This window comes from Anopheles merus, chromosome 3L (assembly GCF_017562075.2).
Source record: "Anopheles merus strain MAF chromosome 3L, AmerM5.1, whole genome shotgun sequence".
Taxonomy (NCBI): Eukaryota; Metazoa; Arthropoda; class Insecta; order Diptera; family Culicidae; genus Anopheles; species Anopheles merus.
Genome location: NC_054085.1, coordinates 35,886,713 through 35,911,027, shown reverse-complemented (window position 1 = coordinate 35,911,027; position 24,315 = coordinate 35,886,713). Strand labels below are relative to the sequence as shown.

The following is a 24,315-nucleotide window of genomic DNA, read 5'->3' as shown; positions in this document are numbered from 1 at the left end:
AGTAAAACATCTCAAACTTCTTAGTTTTCACTTCAAAAGTCTGGAAATAGTAGAAGAGTTATAGCATCAATAGAACCCGTATAGATATCAAGCCCAGATATTAAGTTGGAGATGGAGAACTTCCGAAGAATTGGACGAAGTTCATCATGAGCATGAAGAAGAAGAACCTTTCAGATATCCAGGAGTTTTCAGTTCAGAACTCTGTGTGGCATACTTTCATATCATATCATTCATATTTCATATTTGTGATAAGAGAGATTACAGGGTTTCCCACGATTTATTGGTCGGTTCCCATCAATTTTTGGTGGGTTCCCATATTTTGTTGATGCGTTCCCACGATTTTTTGGTCGTTTCCCAGAATTTTTTGGTCCAATTGTATTGATATCCAATCGGAAAATACCAATAAATTATGGGAACGAACCAAAAATCTATGGGATACGACCAAAAAATCGTGGGAACGCAACAAAAAATCATGGGAACTGACCAATAAATCGTGGGAAACCCTGTATGACATAACGTCATAAGGAGTTCAGAAAATGTACCAAAAACACGTCTGGTTGCAACATGTGAGCTGTTTACAGTATGATCCTTATCATTTATCAATCATCCTACACAGAGAATCCTTAATACGAAGAAAAATAAAAAGGATGGTATGGAATTTTCGATGTAATTACCCGAAACCCCAATTAATTGAGATATTATACAACAGATCAACCAAAGCTTCAACCAGACATAAAACCGCTCATACGCAACAACGCCTTATCAGAAACAATCTCCCCAATTAGCGTCGGATTACATCCTTGCTATGCTTTTGTGTTTATTCCCTCTCCCTTGGTTGGTTAAAAATAACCATGAAATAACTAATCCTATTAATCAGCAACGGCAGCAGGAGCAGCGTTATGCATCAAACGTTCACTCACCTGAAACAATGCACTGACCCATCCATCCACCCACCCACCCACCCACTCCTCATCGGAATAATAATGCTAGGAACACAATGCGCCGCTGCTGGAATGTGTTGCAAATTCCATTCGCTCGTGGAGGGAAACACCTGGCTGTAGCATTCTTTTTTTTTTAATATCGTGGCAAATCCTTTTTTGTCCACGGTGACGTCACACCGTGCAGCGCAGCGCACGTACTGCGCACGCAAGGACATTCGGTGCCGGTGCAAGTGAACAAACGAACGAAAGAAGCAGAAAAAAAACACAATGAAAGGATGTGCTGGAAGGCCATCGCGGAGAACGCTTTCCACATTCCCTCACGAAGAGAGCGCACTGTGAGTGTGTCTGTGTGTCTGTGTGTGATGAGAGAGATTGTTTATACTTGTGCGGGAGAGAAAGGAAGGCCTTTCGCTGGTTAACTACCACAGATACGCCAGTAGTAGTATCCACACATACGTATTATACCCCCACAAAACATCATTAGGACGCGACAAGCGCGCGCGTGAATGTGTGTATGGGTGATGTACAGCTACACCTGGGGAGCATCAAGGCACACTACGACGTCCTGGCAGGGTGCAAAAGTGCCCAGCACCAGTCGAAGGTTGCCCGTGGTTCGGTTCGTTTCGCTGTGGCTGTGGTTTTCTGCTTCGCGGTGTTCATATGCAGCGCTGTCTGTGTACGGTGGTGGTGAGAAGAGCTTTGCTGAGGCTATTGTTCTTTATTAAGTGGTGGAAAAAAAGGGGATAGAAAAGGGTTCTTCTCTTTTTATTGCTGAATGAGTGTTTTCGTGAAGTGTTTATTGAACTAATTGTATGAAAAGTGTCCTGAAGAAAGGATTTTTTTTAACACATAAAACAATGAAAAGTTACAGTGTACAATACTTTCATTTCCAAAAATCTCCACAAAACCATTTTATAAAAGGACACAAAGGAAAAAACGATAAAACATAAAAAAGTCTTTCATCCTTTCGAATTGCGGGCTTCCTCTACGCGCACACATACACAACGTTACAATAAAAAAACTGGCTACTTTGCGTTCAAGCCCGTACACGCGTGCAATCGATAATGTTCCCCTTCTCGTAGCCAACAACAGCACACGCACACACACATGTGCAAACGCACTTATAAAAAATGAATGGAGAAATGGTGGCGTTCAGGGTAGTAGCGCGTCTAATTTGTTCTAAGTGCTGGTGAGCAGGTCTCTCTCTCTCTCTTTCTCTCGTTCTCGCTCTCTTGCTTTTTGAATGTTCAGAATGAACAGTGCGCTATTTAGCAATATCAAAGCTGGTAGTGTGTTTGTTGCGTCCTTTAGCGACATGCTTTTAGCACAGCAAGGGGCTTTGGGGGGAGTGAGAACAGCAAGGAGGCTGTTGTAACACAGCAGGAGAAGATTGATTACTGCAGGAAACGGGAAGCTGGGTAGAAATAGGACGCCCGTTTTTTTTTGTATTGTTTGCTTCACGCGCTTTGTTTACGACACGAGAAGGCAAAGAATAAGATATCAAATGGTGAGCTGAGATTTGAGAGTTGGTTTGATTTTCAAACCACAAATCACGATGCTGCCTGCTCGGTTGCGTTAATAATGATGGTGGCGTTTAGTTTGAAGAAGAAAGATTTGTTGCTCCTTGTGAGAAGGATTAATTATGGCCCCACAAAAACCCACGCCCCATAATACAAAAAATAGAATAAAAAAAAAACAAAATAATTCATTCATACTTCAGAAATTTTTACACCTATAAAACACCTTTCATATGTTAAAATTGTTCAGAAATCCTTTAAAAAAAGGAACCAATGGACAATTTAAACGCAAACGTTCGCATGATTGATCGTTTCAGGCATCGTTAAGGCAACAACAGTCAACCGCTAAACGTGATCCCGCCACAGGTCGTTAAAACGCCAATTCAACCAACACCTAAAACACCCATTTGCCGGCGTCTTAAAAATAATGCGTTTCGTGTTTGTTTGCTCACTACAATCGCTCTGCTTTATCCTACTTGCACTACATGCTTTAATTGACAACATGTGATTTTCTGTTTGTAGCTAAATGGTTTGGGCCACGAAACCCGCAAAGCGGACGCCTGGTGGCGCAACGAAACGTGTCCATCACAAGCGAGAAAAAAAACGAGTGAGCGTCCATTTTCATCACTCTCTCTCGTATTTTCACTCTCTCTCTCTCTCTCGCACGTTTACTGTCTCTCTCACTGTCTCACTGAAAACTCTGCAGCTACTCGTACACACACACCAACACAAGAGAAGGAAGTGGGGTTACAAAAACGTGCGAAATTCGGTCGAAGATTATAAATAACAAAATAATGCTCCTCGTACGGTGGTCCGCTGCCTGTCCGCTTACGATTCACGTTTAGAGCGGCAGCAGTAATCTACCCTTTTCCGCGTTCGGGCCGGGTTTTGGGATGAGTTGGACAGGGAAAGGGGAAGGAAAACATCCAACATAATATGCGAAGGTATGTTTTTGATTAATCTCTCTCCACAGCGCTTTGTTGGAATCGGCATTCGAAGTCGAAAGAGGTGAAAAAGGGGGTAACTAAAATAAAACAACAATCCCCCGCTGCCGCTTTCTCTTTTTAAAGGGGGCTGACGGAATTCGGTTGACACATTCCGCTCTCTCAACGGATCAATCCGTGTGCCGGCAGGGGCTGATGACGAAGGTGGGATTTAGAGGAATCGGGTGCCGTATTTTGCTTGCATACCTGAAACTCTTCCCATTTCTTGCCGAGCGATAGCAAAAAAAACAAACCCCCCTTCTAGGGAGGTGGAAAGATGGGAAAAAACAAACAGCAAAAGCAAAACATTATGCCCCGATGAGATATGTACTAACGGTGCCGGGATTGCGTGTCGGTGTGCGAGCGTCAGCGTTTTCGTGCGGTTTGGGAAAATTTTGAGGGTACACTTTTACTCACAGCAGGCGCCGATCAGTGCTCAGTCAGTGCTCCCGTGGTTACGGCCGATAGAACAAGTGTGTGATTTTTCTTTTCTGAAGGGACAAACACGAACCGCGCAGCGATGTGAATTGCGATGGCATAAGTACGTAGAAAAACATCATCATTTTTTAGAACTCCTTAAGCGTGTCAATAATGCTTGTGTAAAGTGAAGCTTGGAAACAACACATTTCCCAAATGTAGAGTTGTTTGTTTGTCGCGTGTGTTTGTGTGTATGAGAAAGAATCGTTCTTAAAGAAGAAGCCTCCCATCAGAAGCGAACCCTCTCACGCAATCCTTTCTATCTGACTTACGTGAACGTGCATCTGTCTGTGTGTGTGTGTGCTTGTGTGGTAAAGTGAGCTATAAACCCCACTGCTTATGTCTTTGTGTGCTGCTCTTGGAGCTTACGAACCACTCCATGTGAAAGGCTTCCCCCCTCCTAAGGTCGTATTAGTGTAATCCTTTTCGGCATGTCCGGAAAAGCGTTCCGTTGAACCGTTTTTTTTTTCGTTGCTCCTACCAGCACCGAGTGGGGAGAGCTGAAACCGCTCGGTTTTCCTGCTCTTTACATGCGAGCCACCATCACCACTACCATATCCACTACCATCGGCTCGGGAAAGTCATCGTACGCCGTCCGAAGGTAGAGAGAGAGTGTGTGTCGGAGATTGTTCGTGACACTCGTGTGCAGTTATTCGTGCGGTGCGGGTCGAACGACTTCAGGTGTGCACAGCGTCCGTTTAGTAGGGGGTTTTCCGCAAACGCCCGTGACTGTTTATCGCCCAGAAGGTGGTAAAGTTTTCCCTATATGAGGTGTAGGTGCATGTGTTGAGGTGCTTTGGAAGTGTTTTGAAGTGTGTAAAATTAGGGCAAAAAACTCTGCGGAAGGAAAGACAGATTTAACTTGTTAGGAACAAATTTAAACAATTATTTTATTGATTTCAAGCATTCCAACAATCCAACAAAAACACTATTTTTGAGGGTTTTTATTAGAGTTGTGCAACTCTCACCGAAAAAAAATCCGACTCGAAGGACCAAAAAGCATTAAATCATTGCCTGGCTGTCACATTTTCGTTACGCTTGCTTGCACAACGTACCTTGCCCCAGGCCGTCCGATCGCAGTTGTGAGAAACCACACAAGAATAGTCGTCAATCATTGTGCAGCACAACACACAAAAAGAAGGAGTTTCCATATAGTGTGCATGTGTGCTCTGCAGAGCGTGTTCGAAAATCGATGGAAAATTGCGGCACTGGGAACAAACGATAGTGTGAGCTTGGAGAGTGGCCACACAACAGAAAAAAAAGGATAAGCGTTGCCTTTCGTAGAAAATAGGTGTTCGGTGGAACGAGTTTCATTTCGCTTTGTGGTGGCCCATTCCGTGTGGGAGGGGTAGATAGTGGATGTGGTCGTTCGTTATCAAAACCAAGTTCCCCAAAAAAACTGTCCAGAAGAGGAAGATGTAACAGTGACGATGGAATCAATTACGAAATTTGATGTGTGGCAGAGGTGAAAATGGTGAAACGCGATAAATTGGCTGGTTCTTTCGGTTGTGTGGGACGACTCATCGCGTGACAGTAAACTGTCAAAATGTGTACTAACGTGTGTGTCTGTGTGCGAGCAAGTGTGTGAGTCCATTATCCAATCCTTTCTCTTCCATTTTCCCACACACACACACGCAGCAGGCCAGCGCTTTGCCAAATTGTTCGTTTCAACAAGGTTCATCCAACTGTACATCTTCAGCCTCTGTTTACCTTGTTTTTTCTCTTCTTTTAGTTCGAGCTTCGACTAGAATCCACGTGTGTGTGAAGTGAGCTGTGCGTGTAGCAAGCATTCGTTTTGGTGAAACGTGAAAAAAAGAAAAAGGCTCCGATCAACGGAAAAGTGGTGACCGAGTGACCCCCTGGTGCGAGTGTGTTTGTGTGTGCCTACGCAAAAGTGGCCCACGGCACTTGGCCACTTTCGGGTGTGTGTGTGTGTGCGCGTGTGTTTGTGTGTGTGTGAGTGTGTGTACCGCGGCTTCGTGCTGAATGTTGAAGATGTCCTCCATATCCGCCCAGGGAGTGGTTGAGCGTGCCTCGGCCGAACTATCGAAACGCATCAACGGCCTTGGGCTGCGGTCGAAGCACCATCATGGCAGTGGCGGTGGTGGCGGCGGCGGCGGTGGCAAGTCGGGCGAGAAGGCCAGCGTGATGGAGCGCGTCACGAACGTGCTGTGCGGTGGCAGCAGCTCCAGCAACTCCAGCAACGCCGCCAATCTCACCATCCAAACCGCTGGCCAGTCACAGTCGGGCGGTGGTGGAGGCATCACTGGCGGAGGTGGTGGTGGTGGCCACGCTCCCGAGAAACCGTCCCGTGTGTCCAACACAACCGGGGGAGGCAACAGTGCGGGCGGCAAGGGCTCGATGCTTGGCATGGGCGCGGGACCCGGTGGCAAATCGCAGTCCAACACACCGCAGTCGCTGCGCAAGATTGGCCACCAGCAGCATGGCGGCGGCATGAACCATCACCATCTCGGGGGAGCGGGCAAGATGGGCCAGTCGCAGCTGGCCCTGCCGCAGATACTGACGATCGAGCAGCTGCTGCAGGACGAACGCTTCCTGGCCCGGTTCTTCCTGTACTTTACGTCGTACGAGCGGTGCACGCTGGCGCAGGTCTGCCAGAAGTGGCGCGATCTGCTGTACCGCAGCCCGCGCTACTGGAGCGGCCTGGTGCCGGTGCTGCAGTGTCGCGAGCTGCGCCAGACCACCAACCAGGACCGGGTGAAGCTGTACAACTCGCTGATTCGGCGCAGCTTCCACGCCGTCTGTCTGATGGGAGCGACCGACGAGGATGCGCTGGATTTGGTACATTCGTTCCCGCTCGCCTCGAAACACGTCCACTCGCTGAGTCTGCGGTGCTCGTCGATCAGTGATCGGGGTCTGGAGGCACTGCTGGATCACTTACAGGTAGGTGGAACTAGCGGGAGGAGTTTAAGGGCTAAGAAGAGTTCAACAAAATGGATGTGGAATGGGTGTTTATAGGTCTGAGAGTATTCTATGATGGTCATAGACTGGTTACTATAAAGAATCTATGATATATGATGTCATAAAACATTGAAAAAGGATGCAATTTTGGATATGATACTACTGATATGATACTTCTTGAGACCCATTGCTATGTAAACATGCAAATAATTCTCTATAATACGTTGACCTTAATGTGCTATAAATATTAAATTATCAGGATACTAAGCCCCTCTCTTGTCTCGCCAAGCTATAAAATAAAAAAAATTCACCCTCCTTTTCCTCCCCTGTATGGGTGATATCTTGAGAATGACGTGTGACATTAATGAAGAGTGTGGTTTTATGGATCTAGTTGGGCAAAAACAAACAAAACAACTCGTTGGAAATGGATGGAAAGGAAAAAAAACATCCCCTAACCGTCCGAGATGAGTGGGTGATCCGTAAAATTTGAGCAAAAATATTTCCACAAACACACTCACGCACGGCCGGGTGGTACATCTGCCCACACCCACGGCTCACACACAGCAGGCGACGGCACTTACGTTTACGACTCCACAGGCGCTGCTTGGAATGTGCTTGCCTGGTGCTTCTCCTTAACCATTTCCCAGAATCCCTGATCTTTCGTCACCCAGCAGGGCCAGAAAATCGAACCTGGTACAAACATTCTTCGTAAACCCTTGCCCGTGCGCTCACTTTCCCAAATTCCTGGAAAAGAAAAGAAGGTGTACAAGGTCCACGTTGTGAGACATATCATGCTCCCTTTGCCTGCTTATGCATCCACGATTGTGGGCATTGTGTTTTTGGGTGTTTTACGTGAATATAGCATTCCAGGAGACCGCCCCCATACCTGCCATTATTGGGCGCCCCCATCTGAAGAGTTAAGTAACTCTCGACAGCCCTCAGAACAAGGTGCTTTCTTTCCATTCGCTTTGTCTTTCCGCGGTCGGCACGGATTTACGATGATATCACTTGCTTTCCGGGCCCACGCCGTGCGAGACTTGGTGGCATCGACAGTGTGGCTCTCGGTGGCAAGTAACAACACACATCCAGTACGAGATGACCTCATTTTTCCGCGCAATTCAGAAACATTACCCAACCAGTTCGTTCGTTTAGTGTTTTTGGCAAAGATGCTACCGAACCATCCCGTTCCGTTCCTGCCCCGTTCCCATTCGGTTTAATGGAGCGACACTCAATTTATGGCCGCCTTGAGCCTTCCGGGGATGTGGCTTTATCCTTTCTCCCTCCCTCTCCCTTCCCGGTAAGGTCAAAACGCTTGCGAAGGGTCGAGCCACCTTCTTATGGTACATGGCGGAAAAGCGTTGGAAAGTTTTCTTCCCGGCCCAACACCACCACCATCATTGCTCGTGGCGAAGTTAGCACAAAGTGTTGGGTAATACGCGTCAGCATTACATAATCTGTGACGGGGTTAAAGAGGACTTTAGGATACGGGTGACGCTTGGTGGATGCTTTCCGATCATGATTTATGCTGTTGTGCTCTCTTTGCCACCTTGGAACGTTTGGAAGATTGGATGGAACGGAGTGTGGTCCCGCACGATTTATTGGTGAGACTTTTTTTTAAATATTTTCTTAACACATCGATCGATTTGAGCTGGAACGAAAGACGCGGAAAAGTCCTTTGGGAGTTCCATTATGAATATTGATAAGAACATTCACTATTTCAGACCACTCTCGTGCATGAGACAGCACACCCTTTAAGACAGTGTCCACCGACGACACAAATAAAACCTTCACCTTTATTGCTGTCGTCGAACCGCCGTCTCATGTTGCCCGCGGGAATGGGAAGAAATGTATCTCGAGCACTCTTGGCAAGCCATCAATTCGGTAAACAAATGAACGTATCGAGCCAACAATGTGGTGCTGCCCATCGAGACAGCCCCCGTGCTGCTGCCACAACTCGTGCCATTTCTCGTTCGTTCGTTCGTCCGTTGGGTGACATTACACGCTTTAGGCTCAATCGAGCAAAACAAGAACTCCGTCCGCAAAAATCAAGCTACCCTGTTGATCGCGGAAAATCGCATTCCCGGCAAAGCTCAAACGTTCGGAAATCGGTTTTCAACAAAATTGGCGATGGGTGGCGAAAAAAAAAGGGAAAATAAACATAAATAAATCAACCGCCTATTGGAACGATGTGCGGTTACGTTTCACCCACTGCTGTGCCAAAACAGTTGACAGTGGCTGTCCAATTCCGTCTCGGGTAGAGTGTGTGTGATCGACAGTTTGGCATAGGCGACCATAGAGTATTCGTAAGGGAACCGACAGGTGGGTGGTGGACCTATAATAATGGGCCTTATGGGATTGGTAACTTAATTATTTTTTTACTCTGATTACACTTACATTGTTGTAGGTCCAATATCTTTTGAGAATAACATTCAACAAAGCTGTTCGTGGTAAAGTCAAATCCAGATTCGAACCTGTATCCTTGCTTACTGTAATTCCGTGCGCTTGTCACTACACTACGGTGCAGCCATCAAATGAAGTAGTTTAAATTCCCTTTTAATGTTGCTTCCGTTGCTCTTATTGATTGATTTCCCAGTTCCGCTTAAAGTTTTTACTATTTCCCTTCATTCCTTTTGCTTTTTAAGTGCTCCATTTATCCTGAAGCATCCTTCAGATTAAGATTTATTTCCGATTCCATCACAGTACGGTATCGAACAAAGGCAAACTGCAAAGCGCAAGCCACTGCTAGTATCTGCCGTCTTTCGCTCCCCCCAAACAGCTCTTCAATTAGGATAAGCGATTTCATTTCCAGTGCAGTATTTTCGTTTTCGTTTTTGCGAAAATTCTATTGATTTTTAACGCGACGCCCGCCATTTTGCAAATGGATTGCTTTTACTTCCATAAAGTAATGCTGAGGGAGGCACTAGCACCCACTGGCAGATCTTCTCTTGTTTTATCTGTTCGTTTTCGGTTCGCTTTTTGCGCATTCGTTCGCTTGAAAGAATGGTTCGCTTGCTTCAGGCAATGCTGATGATAGTTGACGCCAGTCTGCCTGCGAAGGAAACAGTTTAACTGTTCTTGTCGCCAACGCAGCAGAAAGAACCGGCGATTCCAATTTTAATTTGTCCCTTTATGTGCGCTGACAGACGAATTTTATTTGCTGTTGAAATGAAGAAGCCATATAGTTATTGTTTTGAGTATTTTATTTCATTTTGCTGCACAAAAGCTCACTGCGCACCAAAACGTAAGCTCAATTATGCACTCACGAGAAGAAAAAGAAACACTGAGCTGCGTTGCGAACGGTGGCTGCTTCCAGCAAGAAATGTTTTTCACTCTGGATCGGAAAATATTTTCGCAGAATGATTTCATCATATAAATTCCATCAAAGTTGATGTTTTTGCGCGCGCTGTGCAGGAATGCCGTTTTATGCTGCTGCTGCTGTGCGCTCTTTTGATGATTGTGTTGTTGGTAGCAACCGGGCCGTGAGTGGAATTTGTTGGTTCGCTGGAGCAATCGTTTGCATGCATGCGTTTTATTTAGCTGGATTTGTTTGGATGGTTTATTTGCACACAAACACAAAGACACACACACACTGGGTTCGGAACGCGTTATTTTTACACTCCCAATCCTTTGCCATTGCTGATGGACGTTTTCCTGTTTTTTTGTCCCCGACACAATAAATCCGCACTGGTGCTTTCATGTGTGTTGTTTTCGTTTGTAGTGTATTTTTCAATTGGCATGAGTATGGCATGAGAGGCAACATAAAATCCATCAACTCACACACATCGCTCTACTCGTTCGGTGTTTTATTTGATATTTTAAAATTGTGAAATAACATTTGAGGTGGAATAAACAACACTAGCAAACAGGTAAAATGGTACGCTTGAACGTTTTGCGGTGAAGCTTGGTTTCGGTGAAGCCTACTCTAAATTATGGACCTCATCTGATATGACGATTGAAGCAAAAGTCCCTGCTCAAAGTTACTCGGTAAACACAATTATACCCTGACCATGATATCGAGCCCCATGTACAATAGAGGCATACATTTTTCGGACTCGATTAATATTTTATCCACAACAGCCAAAATCAGAACTCAACTGCCGATGGCAACAGCAGGCATAATGGTGCTTCAGGCTTCAGTGCTGGTATCGCTTAGATATTAGACTCGAGGGAAATTGTCGGCAGCAAATTGGGAAGCCTTATCGGAGTTTTCATAAAGAACAGAGTGTGAGAGCAGGTGGAAGCAAACACCGAAAAAGTAGGTCACATTTGTACCTCGAGATCGGTTTTTTTGCTCTCTTGAGCAGCAGTTGGTCCAGCGCACTGCTGCACACACTATGCAGACTCGCAGTGTATTGAACGGTTGAATATTTCATTCGACTTGTTTTACTTCGAAACGGGCTGAAGGAACAGTGTGTTTATGGATGTTTTTTTGTTGAAGAAACATTCAGTACCTTTAAACGGTTGAAAACGAGTTCGTCTTTCTGTGAAGATGTTTGCTCAGGCAATCGAAGAAACACATCTCGTTTATAAGAGCTTTTAGTGTGCCGATCTCATAGTTCATATGTTAAGGGGTAGGATCTAACATCAAGCCAAGGTTACATCATGGGTTCAAATCTCAATCTCAAAACAACAGGCACTCAAAGATAAGCAGCTAATTTCATTGTTGTATTCGGATCTGGTCTCTTAATATTCTTTTATCTTTTTAAACAAGATAAAATGTTTGAAGATGAGCTAAAGTACTCTCCGCACAACTATCTGTTATCGCTAGTACACGTGTACACGTGCTAGTGTTGCTCCGCTTGAAATAAAATCCAAATTGCTCCTTTTGCCATCGATCCGCCTCAATCACAACAACCAAATTGTACCAATCAGCCGGCGAAGCAATAAACTGTCATCGAACTACAGTTTTGTAACTCAATTCTCCGACCCCATACGCAACATTTCCCATTTTTAGCTTGTTTTGAAATTGCGAGCACTTTGTTTAGGCTATAATTAGATTGCGTCCGAAACGTTTGTTGATTGCGCAAAACGTAAAGCATCCGACTGGTTCATTAGTGTGTTGTAGACGGGGTTTGACTTCTGTTTGTGTCATCGGCCAGCAAAGTTGTGGTAAGGAAGCGATTTGGGGGAGCTATAACAAAATGTTTTCACACATTGGTTTCTTACAAAAACAAAGAAATTACTTGTTCGACAGAATATCACACATTTTGCTTATTTTTGTGGTGACATAAACTAATTTTCCCATTTTTAGAGCGAGACTGCTGCGTCCCTCTTTGCACTCTGACGCACATACTACAGCCACAGTGCTCCTCCAGCGTGTGGCGTTAATAATTTCCGTTCGAAATATCCGTCACCAATTTCCTCCTGCCGCTCGGTTCAGCTCTCGGTGGGTAGGTCGCGCCGCGGCAGGCCAAAAATACCCGACCGAACCTTTCCCAATTTGCCGTATCCAATTTGGTTGCCCGGTGTGGCGTAGGCGACATTTCTTTCTTTTCCCCAACTGTGTGACAACGATGGCACCACCATTCACCTGTGCGGTGTTTTTATTTTTTGCTTCACTGCTTTTCCTGGTGTTGGGGAAATGATGCGAGCTTTTTAATGTTTGTCGCTTGCTTGAAATTTTGGAAGGCGTAAATTAGATTTCCTTCCCACATCAGAATCCGTTTCCGTTCTGTGTTTTCGTTTTTCGGTTTAATCTCCTTTTGCTTGCGTTTTTTGCTTATACTAAGCATACTGTTTCGGTATTTTTTTACGTCATTCTGTGTCACACCTTTTTGACGCATTTAAAATTGGCTTGCTCTTTGCTTTGTTTCAAATTGCGCATTTTTCCAAGTGAATTAAAAGGTAAGCTTGATTTTTACTCGACTAGGGGCGAATTTTGGGCTTGAAAAAGGTATAAGTTCATTTTTTACAATATTTATGATTCATAAAAATAGACAGAACCTGATGCAATAAAAAAGCGTTCTTCCTGTAAGCATTTCCCCTAATCACCTTTTTCCGTTCAAGTTGTTCAAGCTAACAAGCTCCAAGTTTGGACAAGCCCAACAGCGACGGAAGCATAAATCTCCACCAGCGCCACTTTGAGACGTCATTTTTCATTCGCCGGACGTTTGTGTGATTGAACGAAGCGCAAAAGCACACTCGGGAGAAAAAGAAACAATCTTCATTTATCTTGTTACAGTTTTCCTCAACCCCGTTGCACAGCGACCATTGTATCTTTTTACACCAGCATCCATTTTCCATCATTATACTCGTTGTGTTTCCATTCCAGGTCAATGTCCTTGTTTTTGGAAACGTGCCTTGAACACTTTTAAATTGACAAGAAACGATCGACAAAATTGTCCACAGAAAGTCTTGTGAGTTGGTAGAAATTTCAGAAGAAAACATATTAACATACATTCTGCTTTGGTCGCACCCCGGTACGAGGAAGCCACTGAGCCTCTCTGAGGCTCGTGTGTTTTGACATGAATGCGAAATTCTGCGTTCGAATGCCGGGGCAGTATACGCAGCACGGATTTGTTGTTAACTATTGTTTCATGAATTTTACATCAGCTGCCCCCCACCCCCCAAACGGTTCCCGGCTCGTTCCCAATTTGCATATTATGATGTTTGAATGAGTGCCCGGGCTAAAGCTTTTCGCACACACACACACACTCCGGAGCAGTAAGGCTGCCGGTACACGGTGCGCCCGGTCCTCTGACCGCATAATGGTGTTAGGCCAACGAAATCCGATCGATGACAGAATTATGCGGAAATGTTTTATTTGCCTGATTACCGGACGCTCGTCGATGGCGGCGTACAGTAAATGCGGGAGGTGGGTTTTTGCTCAACGTGGAGATGAATTTGAATAAACCATCACTGCAATAATGAGTTTAATTTTCTTACATTACAGTTTTGCGGGACATGAATAAATTATGTGAGTTTAAGCAGTAGAGTTCCACAAAATAGCACAGACACACTGATAAGAGTGGTTTGGCGCATTCATAATTGCGTCTATTTTGATTTGCGGATTGCATACTTCGACGGGGCACTTCGAAGATTGTAAAGATGGGAGATGTACTAAGGCGATTCTACTAAGTTGCAAATGTTCAAAAACAATCTTCTTTTTCTAGCAATATCGCTTTCAAACTCATTGATGTTACAAATCGCTTTATATTGCTTTTTCATTGCTATTTTAAGTAATGCTTTCTAGATAATAAAAGTTAAAAAAAGCTTCTTGTTGTAATGCTGTGTGAGTACTACGACTTTCTAGTTCTCGGTAACGAGTTCGCCGCACCCTAAAAGTCTCATTAACGGCACATCAAAAGGATAACCTGTGCAATATACAGGTGTTCCAGTGTCGATAGCGCTTCCCTCGTCCACGTCGCAAAAAGAAAGCCAAAAGCTTTTCCATACACTTTTCCTACTATCGAAACTCCTAGTAGAGTCGAAACGAATATTCACGGTTCGCTTGGAAGCTTCTGATCCGTAAAATCGATTTCCAACACTTAAACACACATACACACACGATAACGGCGAAACACAAATATACGAACGAACGACTCCACGGAATCAGCGGAGTTCGATATGTTTCGCGTTTTGCATTGTTTTGTATTGGCGATCGGGTGACACGGGAAAAAAAGGGTTTGAGAATTTTCCTTGCAGTCCTCCTTCTCGCCTGAGTGTGAGTTTGTTGTTGGCGAGGTGTGTTGTCCTACTTTCGGATAAGGTGAGGTGGGTTTTTTTGTAGCCAAACAATCGATGAAATTCCTGGGAAGGATAACCAACTTTTGCGTGCTTATTTTTGACTTTATTTCCTTCTCATACTGTACCCCGTACCCTGCCATAATTTCCCCGTGACCTGAAGGTTTTGTTCAGCAAAGCAAGCGCCTCAAATCTTCAACAAACGGACATATTTTAGGGTCAAAATTGCAAACATGCCTTCTGTTTGATACCCAAGAAATGTCGAATAAAATGACAACTCAGAACTCTTTGCACGGTTCATTATAGTCGTTCGAATGATATCGATAAAATATACAGCCGAAGAGAATTTGGAGCATATTGATACCAAACCGAAGCACAGTGCATGCGAGAGCGTCAAAGCAATAAGAACCCGCCGGGTTTGCCAAAGAAAGGACAAACAATCATTAAGTCCGCTGCCAGCAGGGAAGGATCCTGGGCGAGTAAGCTTTTTGTAATGCTTCAAGCAACTTCAAACGCGTTAGTACATCAAGCAATCACAAAATGAACTTGCTTTTGCTGATTGAAACGTCAGCATTAACGTCAACGTCCTGCCAGCGCGTGGATAAACATTCATTTCACCGAGCACCCCACCACATTGCTAGGATTTCTGTTGGAAACAAAGCACACAAACAACCTCTACTTGATGTATGATGTTTCGGTTTCGGCAAAGGGGGGAACTCTTCCCCTGGGACCTCGCTCTGTGTCTTACCCCGTTCCATTCCATGTTTGAGGTATGCTTTTATCTTGTGCAATTTTCGGGCAGCCGGTAGACAGCATAATTGGGCACGGCGAAACCGACCGTCAGACTGTCTGGCAGACGCTCTCTCAGCTCAACCCACAGACAGATGCAATCAAATGGTTCCTAGTACACACACACAAAAAACCACCAACTCGGTGACTCTCGGAACTCTCTCGGAACGCAAACCGACGCACCGACCGAATTGTGGCACCAGAAGACAGTGGCACCCTCTGTGGGACCTCAGGACTTTGCTCTGGTGTGTCTGTTTTTATCCCTTTTGTGGTTCTGTGGCGCTGGAAACGCAAAACGTCTGGGTGCTGAAGACTCGATGGCGCCGCAAGATTTTGTTGTTGTTGCCGTTTTTCTCTTCAGCCTCCAATTGGCGGTTCGGCTAAGGTTCTCTCTCGGGGTTTGGGGTCGTTTCCGGAAAAGCCTACGCGTGTTCATAGCACACAAATCGATGACGGTGGCATTATTTGATTGCAATTTCGCTTGAGCTCAGCCAGTTTTTTTCTTCTGCCCCTGTAGTGGAGTGCATGCACTACTCTGCACTACTGTTCAACGCCCTTGCGGTATTGATTTCTCGCGAGGCACTCGCGCCCGCAATAATGTCGATTGGCTCTCGTCGGAGGTGTGTGCTGCCTGGGCTCCCGGGGTTGCGGAGGTTGCCGTCGGGCAGGGCAGGTCAGAGGTCGGCAAACTTGCATTAGCAATCAACGACTTTCACAACATTGAGAAAGTTCATCAACGATACATTTATTTCGTTCTTCTTAGCTTCCCTTCATACAGCACGAAGCTAGGAAAGATAAGCTGAGATTTTTCATCGAAAGTGGTACCTTTTTAAGCATTTAATGCTTTGCCAATCCCTGAACCATCGATAAAGGCTATTGAAAATCCGGTTCCAATGAACTGTATCTGGCAATGAAATGGATATTTGCTCTGAGCTATGCTTCTCCTCTGAAAATCGGCACGTGCGTGGTATTTGCCCCGTGCTGCGGGCTTCAAATATCAATCAGCGGAAATGAAACTTCATCTATGCAGGTATGAATAGATTTACCACATTTTTAGTGATTCACACATTTCTAAACCACTTTTACAGCTACCACGAGGAAATTCGATTTTTTGTTCACCACCGAACAAACTACAGGAGAACATGAAACCCCTGCCAATGGTTATTACGACAACACGCTTTTAACTGCCTGTATGTCACCGACAAAAGATGTATGACGTCTTTAACTACGCTCCTTTGTTGTCCTCTTTTTGCTTTCTATATTATTCAGAACAATTTAATACGGTGTCTATCATAATTCGTGGTACAGTGGTACAGCAGGAGACACAACACAGATGGTTTACGTTCGACATACCTTCACAGCTGTGGACAGGTCACGACGGCGATGATTGATGATGGCCTGTGGGCAGCTAGGAATCTCTGTTGGAGCTGTGCTGTCACTGGTAGACGATTGCGTGACGATGACCACTAAGGGACAGGTTCCGTCACAAGCAAACAGGATGTCATAGTCATTTTCATCATTATGATATATTAGAAGTGTGTTGTGTAAACTGAAGACTGTTACTACTATTACTACTACTACTACCACCACTATTACTTACAGCTAATGTATGTCACAAGAGCTGTTCCATTTCCCGGTTGCTACAAGTTGTATTACAATGTTCTGGGATGTAATTACGTTTTTGAAGTAGGGTGGCTAGGTGATAGGGAGATTTGTTATTGCATTGTTTCTGAAAGCCCATCAGAGATACATCAGACGAACATCTATTTCCTCGTAAGTCAACTCTGGTGTTCATGTTTTGATTTTGTGTTGTCACACCAACTTCATGCCAAGGTTATTTAGGTGATAAAAATTTGAACAAGTTTTTCAGATTTTCTACAAAAGAAACCCATCGGGTCTGACGGAATGTGACGATATGATGCTTATCTGCTGTGATGATTCATATAAACCATGTCTGCACATACAATAACAGCACCGTCGACAGGATCGTGTTTCAGAATCACACAAGCTGAATTCTTGCACGTTGCTATTTTCAACTGAAGTGATTTGTTCCGGTTGACAATATTCGCTACTGTTGCTGTCGTGTACGAGAGAGGGTAACTTCCTTTATCACTCTCATTCCTTAACTGCTGGAAGGTCTAAAATGTTGCTTTTAAAATCATTTCCTGTTGTGCTGTTTTCTGCGCTACTTGTCTCTTCCTGGGTTGGGGTAAGCGGCATAGCTTCCAACGGCCTATCAAGCAAACCTCAGAGCATAGCACCATCATACCATTTAGCGTATCGTTTTACAGCTTGAAATGGATTCTTTTTCCTGGTAAAGAAATGGCTCTTCCTGCGCTTGTCATCAATCTGAGCCAGACGGACGGAGCTGTTATACGATCCGACCATTTCCCGGGTGCATTGAACGATGAATATTTAATCAGCCTTGCTCTGGCACAAGTCAGCAATATGCGTTTACTTTGGCGTTTTATCATTCCGTCAGGGGAATATGGGCTCCATTGCAAAGGGCACAGCAGTAACAGACACGGCAAATGGGAAAGCATGGCAATGTGTGCGTGAAGAAAGCGGGATTAAGAAAAGTTCCATTGTTTCGTTTATAATGAGGTTGAAGCTGACACCGCTTTTAGGAGTCATTTTTGAAGCCTTTGGCCTAATTTTAAATATAATTCCTCTTGCATGATATATACATACAGAAGCAGTCCAACTTAAAAAATAACTCACAAAAGCGCACTCAAATTTAAATTGTTCACATATAAATTATAATTTCTTCACTAAACTTCCATAAACGGAAATCACATTATTCAAATAGAACACCGTTTGTCATGAATATTCGATCAGCAAACGAAGCATCAAACTGTAGCTCCTTTCTCACTACAAAACACGGACCAAAACCATCCGACCATGGTGCAAGGACTTAAGAACCTGCTCCTCCTTCTGCTCTCTCCGTACCCGATCTCCGTAATCGATCCAGCTAATGATAGCTATTTTTAGTGCTTAACAGCTATTTCCACCCGGCCTGTGAGTGAGCTGACGAGAGCTGGCCCGCTTCTTGCAGCAGTAGCAGTAGCAGCAGCAGCAACAACAGCAGCATGAAACCATCCAAGTTTCGTCCTCGATCGTCCGCATTAGCAAATGCTCGTTGACATTGCTGTCAGGCGCAGTTTAAATTAGGCAAAGAGGGAAAGCAACACAGATATGAGAGAGGGACTGCTACTGGCCCGACGTTGGAGCATTAGGTCGGGTGAATTAAATTTTGTCAGTGAACTGATTAGCAACCAGCTGAACGCTTCCTGTGCCGTAAGACACGGGACAACGCAGAGGCTGTGTGTGAGGTGCAGTTTATGTTGCTTTAATTGCGACCCGACCATCCCGTTTATGAAAAATGTCTTGCATTTTTTTGTGTGTTACGAACAATGGAAAAGGACGAAGAATATGGAGGCTAGCCTCGTTGTTTTCAATTTGCTGTTAATGAGCAAAATTTAGCCCATTTTGTGTAATGAAGTGTGCCGTGAACAGGATTTATAGTGTGAATTCTAACGGGCGAACCGCGGAATGGACAAAAACTGGGCAATTATGGCGTGAATTATGACTGAAACAGGTTTGAAGAAATTAAATACTGCGTTAGGATGCGCACCATTTGGGGAGAGCTTTGATGATGGAACTTAAGCTGGTGTGTATAAGTGTCTTGGTCGACGAGAGTCACTTCCGAGCTCCAAAAAACAAGCATGAATCGGCCTTCAAACTGTATTCAAATCTGACAAACTCCTCCTTTTACAATGTGGCATAATGAAGCCTGCAAAGCCTATTTAAGTTTGGCCTATAAATATCCTTATCAGGCGCCAGAACGTCTTGCAGCAGGGCTTGGCTTCATAAATCCTGAATCATTTCTTCACCATGCACGGGCAAAACTTTCCTCCATTGTACCGTATATACATATCGATCGACAGAGGCTGATTGCAGGCGGTTTACCATGTTCCGTGCTTGTAACGAAAAGAATAACATGCAATCAACACATGGGGTAGTGAGATTGGTGGGAGTTCGTTGTTCACGTTGTCTTTTGGTCTGTTTCCCGCGCAATTGCCCATCGCTACCTGTGTCTTACCGCATGGTTATAGTGGTTCTCGAGTATAGTGAACACGTCTCCTACAAGGATAACCAGGAGAAGAGATAGGAAGCAATACGGCAGGCATGTGTGTGTGTTGTTTCAATTCCTGGACGAGCGCTACCGATGCACCTGAAGAAGATGTGCCCACTCGGTGGAGCCCTTAGCCTCCTTTTAGAGGCGTGCTCGAGTAGGACGTTCTTTTGTTTTGATTCTCAGCCTACCAGATATTGCTGATGGGGATGGGAGAACTGTGCATGGGCTTAAAAAAGACAAAATTCCATCCTCTCCGTCCACGTGTCAACAATGGAACGGTGTCGTGGTCCGTTCTTGCAGTGGGCGAAACCTACCAAACAAAGCAAACAACATCCCGAGCACGTTTCCATGAAAACTAACCACACAAGAGCTTATAGGCAGAGCATGCTGTGGTGCCTAAAAGGCGGAAAAGATACACAACACAACGCGACAACAATAGGCACACATGCGGTGGTGCGTTGGTGCGTTTTCGCCATTCTTTTTGATGCGCATGTTGGCATTTTCTCATCCCCCTTGTACAGCGGGACAGTTATGTTCACCTTTTCATCACGGAAAAACCACGCGTGTGTGTACGCTTTGTAAACCTTTGTACATTACAGCCCTAAACAACGCGCCATTTGGGCGGTTGTAGAACGAATCCGTCTCTGTTTGCAGCAGACTTTGCCACAAACGGTAGCCGTGTGGTCGCCGCACGCTACACTACTCGCCGGAAGCGTATCCTTCCCAGCGACTAAGCGAAACGCTCTCCTGCCAGGGGGTAGCGTTTGTACAAGCAAAACACGTTGTCATCCCTAGCTGTTCCGGCTACACAGCCAGAGAGCCGGCAAGTATACCCGGCATGTTAACCCTCTAGACTTTACCCCGCTCGGTTAATGAAAACGACGGAAATGGCTTTTGCAGCCACATGGCGCGCGGTGTACAGTGCAGCAGATGGCTGTTTGGGCCCACTGTTACGCCATTCCTGCAGCAAACCGCAAGCCCACCGGCTCACCGGAGATGAGAATTGTGAAGGCATGTGTTCATTCATAATAAATGCGGCAAACAGTCCGCAAGAGTTCTATTATTGCACGTTATTTAGAGTGCTAGGGAATAAATGAAGAGAGCGCTGCTGAAACCACATCCTGCTCGACGCAGATAGTTTCGCCACGTTCATCTAAAATGTTCGAATGTATTAGAAAGCAATCAGTAGAATGTTTTCATTTTGAGTTTGAGTCCGCAAGAGTTCTATTATTGCACGTTATTTAGAGTGCTAGGGAATAAATGAAGAGAGCGCTGCTGAAACCACATCCTGCTCGACGCAGATAGTTTCGCCACGTTCATCTAAAATGTTCGAATGTATTAGAAAGCAATCAGTAGAATGTTTTCATTTTGAGTTGTTTTTTTTTAATATACTGGCCAATATCTTCAGCTCTTCATCACTACGAATGACTCTCTTATGCCCCTTTACATTGAAATATTTGCTTTTTCTGTACATTTCCTGCTTAATTCACTTGCTACTGGTTTCTAAAAATTCAACAAACATTGTCATAATTTTCAAAGATTAATTTTTAAGGATCATTTGCCCTTGATATGGCATCGGTTAGAATCAAATCTCTTCTGAAGAATTTGAGAATAATACCAACGGGTAACTCGAGTACAGAGAGCGAAAGGGTAGATAAATTTCACATTTTTGTGTGTGTATTACCTGAAACTTCCACGTGCCCTACGTGATTTCTACACTGACTTCCATTAAATCATTCGTTGAAAAGATAAAGAAAAAACAAGCTTACTGTTCTCCAAATAGATTCTTACGACCCTGATAACACTACCGCCCTGGGTATAACAAAAGACGGCAAAGCGTGCCCTTAGTATTAGTATTTACCGGATACACACACATACACACCCACACATCCGCACGATTAAGCGTTGCCCTTCTTGAGCATCTCATGGCGGGCGCGTTCGTCCTCGTAAAACTGACGCTTCTCCGCCGCGGTCTTGTGCGTCGCCTTCCGGATGATGAGGTTGTTCGCACAGTACTTGGCCGGATTGTAGGCCGGTGCATCCATGTCGTCCCAGTTCTCGTCGTCGTCTAGCTTAACGTCCTCCACTGGTGGGGCCGTCGCCAAGACCGTCGTACCGTCCGACCGTACGTACACGGCGGCTTGTGGCGGAGGTGCCGGGGTCGACGCGATCGCATACTTGAACGATTCCATCTGGCCCCGGTCGGGGCAAGTCTTCGTGTGCAGCTTCAGCTCCTGCTCCGGGATATGGTGCGCGTTGTTGAACGGGCAGGCGGTAATCTTGGCGTTCGGGTACTGCCGCCGGCACTTTACCAGATGCTTCTGCAAACGCTCCGCCAGTATCTGGTGCGCGTTGTTGTACGGGCACACCACCACGGTGCCGTAGTTCGGTACTTCCATCGTGTCCATCTTTGCTTGCGTTCTTTGCTGTTGCTTTCACACACACACAGCAGGTTTCTTGTTGTTCTGATTAGCGTATCGCAAGCTCGATTGAACACCAGATAACAAATGTCGATACACAAAATAAACTGGAGCTGTTCTGGAACGCACCTGCGAGTAGCAGCAAATTCACAGGAATGATTGTTTTCTTTTCGCGAGCTGTCAAATTTCTGACACATGCGCACTGGAATTGTTTTCCTGTTATTAGGCTGTGGTCTATGCATCGTACACAACGCAGGAGAGAGAATATTGTGAGAATGTTATTATTAATTGAAAAGTGGTAAATTTTAGATTCATTTTCACCAAAATCATTGCATGCTCTGTATGGGAGAAAAAAGTTTGTCGTCTACTGTCCCAAATAAACATCTGCGCGTTGTACACAGCTCATGACCAAGGTTTGCACAGTTTGACAGCTAGGGAAGCTTCTACTGCGATCGGTTCGACACCGCGGAGTTAAATCCGCTACATTTTTTAACCATTTTAGTTTTAAAGCATTTCTTTATTCTTCTCTTCCCTTGCGCTAAAAGTGAACTGTGCATTTTAATGTTACTTCCACCACATTGTTTAAAATATGTACTTTCAAGTGAGCTAATTCCTTCGTTTCCTTCGTACGTAAAATTGCCCACCAAAAGGAAGCAAAACCTCACACCGGTTACACACAAGCATTACTTTACGGCATTAATTGCTTTAAATATGCAGGTTCGTTACCGGAGCACTTTACTGGCAATTATTTCATTGTTAACTGCCTTTTACACCAGATTGTGCCCCAGCTCGGCATGAATATTGCTTCCCCTCTGACCAACCGCGCCAGCACATTGAGCCACGCCGAGGATAAGTGTCCCCATGTATGCGGGTAGTGCTGTCGGTAGTGTACCCCGTTACAACCAGAAATTAAATGGATGGAAAGGTACAGACCCCTCAAGAAGAGGATGCTTTAGCACAACACCCCACCAGATGTACGGCACACTTTACACACACACACACACTGCTTCGTTCTTGCCATCGATCTTGCTGCAAAAACCGGACCGAACCGACCGGTCCCTTCTGCGGAATGCGACAAAGTGGGACATTACACGGCACACGGCTGTCTGCAGTTGGTGCTGCAACTTTTATGAAATTGCTGCTCCACCACCAGGAAGCGGAAACGGAGCACAGAACACTCGGGAAGGTTGTACCGGTAGTGCTACTGACTAGCTTGGCTGTGGGAAGCCCTTTTTCAGTCGGTTTGGAATGCGTTCGATGGTGAGAAGTGGAGAGAGAGAGAGAAAGAGAGAGAAAAAGCCGAGACTAAATTGGATTCTACACCGTTCGGCCACATCCGCCGGTGCTGCTTTGTGCAGAGAATTGGCTAAGATCCAGCAGTAAAAATATTGAGGTGGAAATGATGTTAGGACACAACGGAGCCGACCTGCTATTGTACGTAGTCGTACTGGTTCTTTTTTTTTCTGTGTCATTTCGGTACTCCATGAGGTATGTTGAGAATGAGCATTTTCTTTTTTGGAATGATTTACATTTGAAAAGCTGTACGCTGCATTGTGTTTCGGGATGCTCCTCGGGACGATTGCTTGTCCTTGTAAAACCAAACAAACACTTTCAGATGGAAACAAATCATTTAGCAAGTAACATTTTCCATCGCTTTTTTTTTGCTACAGGTTGGAATTTTCACTTCAGCATAGCACACGGAAATTGTTTTACAACGGTCCCGCAGCTATCTAACGGAGATGGCTCTTCGGATACCCAACTCTGCCAGTACACTTGTCCAGAGTAGTACAAAATTTGCATGTGCCACTGACCATGCTGGATCTGGGCACGAGTGTACAGCTGTACCGTTTCACGGCCACCGGTCGAACCATTTGTGCTAGTTTTTTTTTTAACAGAAAGCACATTTGCAAAGGGCGCCACCAAGTCCCTCCGTTGAACAATAATGGCCACACAAAATGGCACTGTGTTATTTCGGACATCCTTTTTGCATGTCATTTCCTTCCAAGGATAATTGACCATGAAAAAAGGGGGACGCTCCAGGGGAGGGCTCGGGCGGAAGTGACGAATGTACGAAACGCCGATTGCGTGTCTATGAACACGTTCCGTTTCGAAAATCGTTTCGCCAGCTGGTTATGGTTTACTTAGTGTCGTTGGTGCTGTGAAGGACAGCTGTGACAGCTCCCGCGTACTGTAGCAATCGTATTTACATAGCGTTCACGGAGGGGAGCGGGGTGCGCATAGATGCCTATCTGCTAAAACCCGGAACCCGCTACCATTTCGCTGCTCGGTGTACTGTAACAGAAAGATAAACAAGTATAAATTGGGAGCAAGCTTGGAAACCCATTTTCGCTTCCCAGACAGCGCAAACTTTGCACGCTTTTATAATTGCCGGAAAGTCGAGTCGAATCGACTTTACGATGATTTCCCAGGAAAACGACACAACTT

At 45.1% G+C, this 24,315-nt stretch overlaps 2 protein-coding genes across 12 annotated transcripts in view; one reads left to right on the top strand and one right to left on the bottom strand.

Annotated features, from left to right (window-relative positions):
* Nucleotides 1–1,539: 1,539 nt before the first annotated feature.
* LOC121599167 (F-box/LRR-repeat protein 16) overlaps nucleotides 1,540–24,315 on the top strand; it is a 34,975-nt gene continuing 12,199 nt past the window's right edge. The window contains exons 1-2 of one of the 11 annotated variants that reach the window (XM_041926733.1): nucleotides 1,540–1,628; nucleotides 5,651–6,822. In XM_041926733.1, the coding sequence (XP_041782667.1) occupies nucleotides 5,905–6,822 (918 nt within the window). In that variant the 5' untranslated portion in view covers nucleotides 1,540–1,628; nucleotides 5,651–5,904. The other 10 variants (XM_041926735.1, XM_041926742.1, XM_041926732.1 and 7 more) reach the window with 10 other exon arrangements.
* Nucleotides 21,194–22,159, bottom strand: LOC121599169 (gametocyte-specific factor 1 homolog). The gene has a single exon (XM_041926743.1). The coding sequence runs from the start codon at nucleotides 21,856–21,858 to the stop codon at nucleotides 21,349–21,351; it is 510 nt and encodes a 169-aa protein (XP_041782677.1). The 5' UTR covers nucleotides 21,859–22,159; the 3' UTR covers nucleotides 21,194–21,348.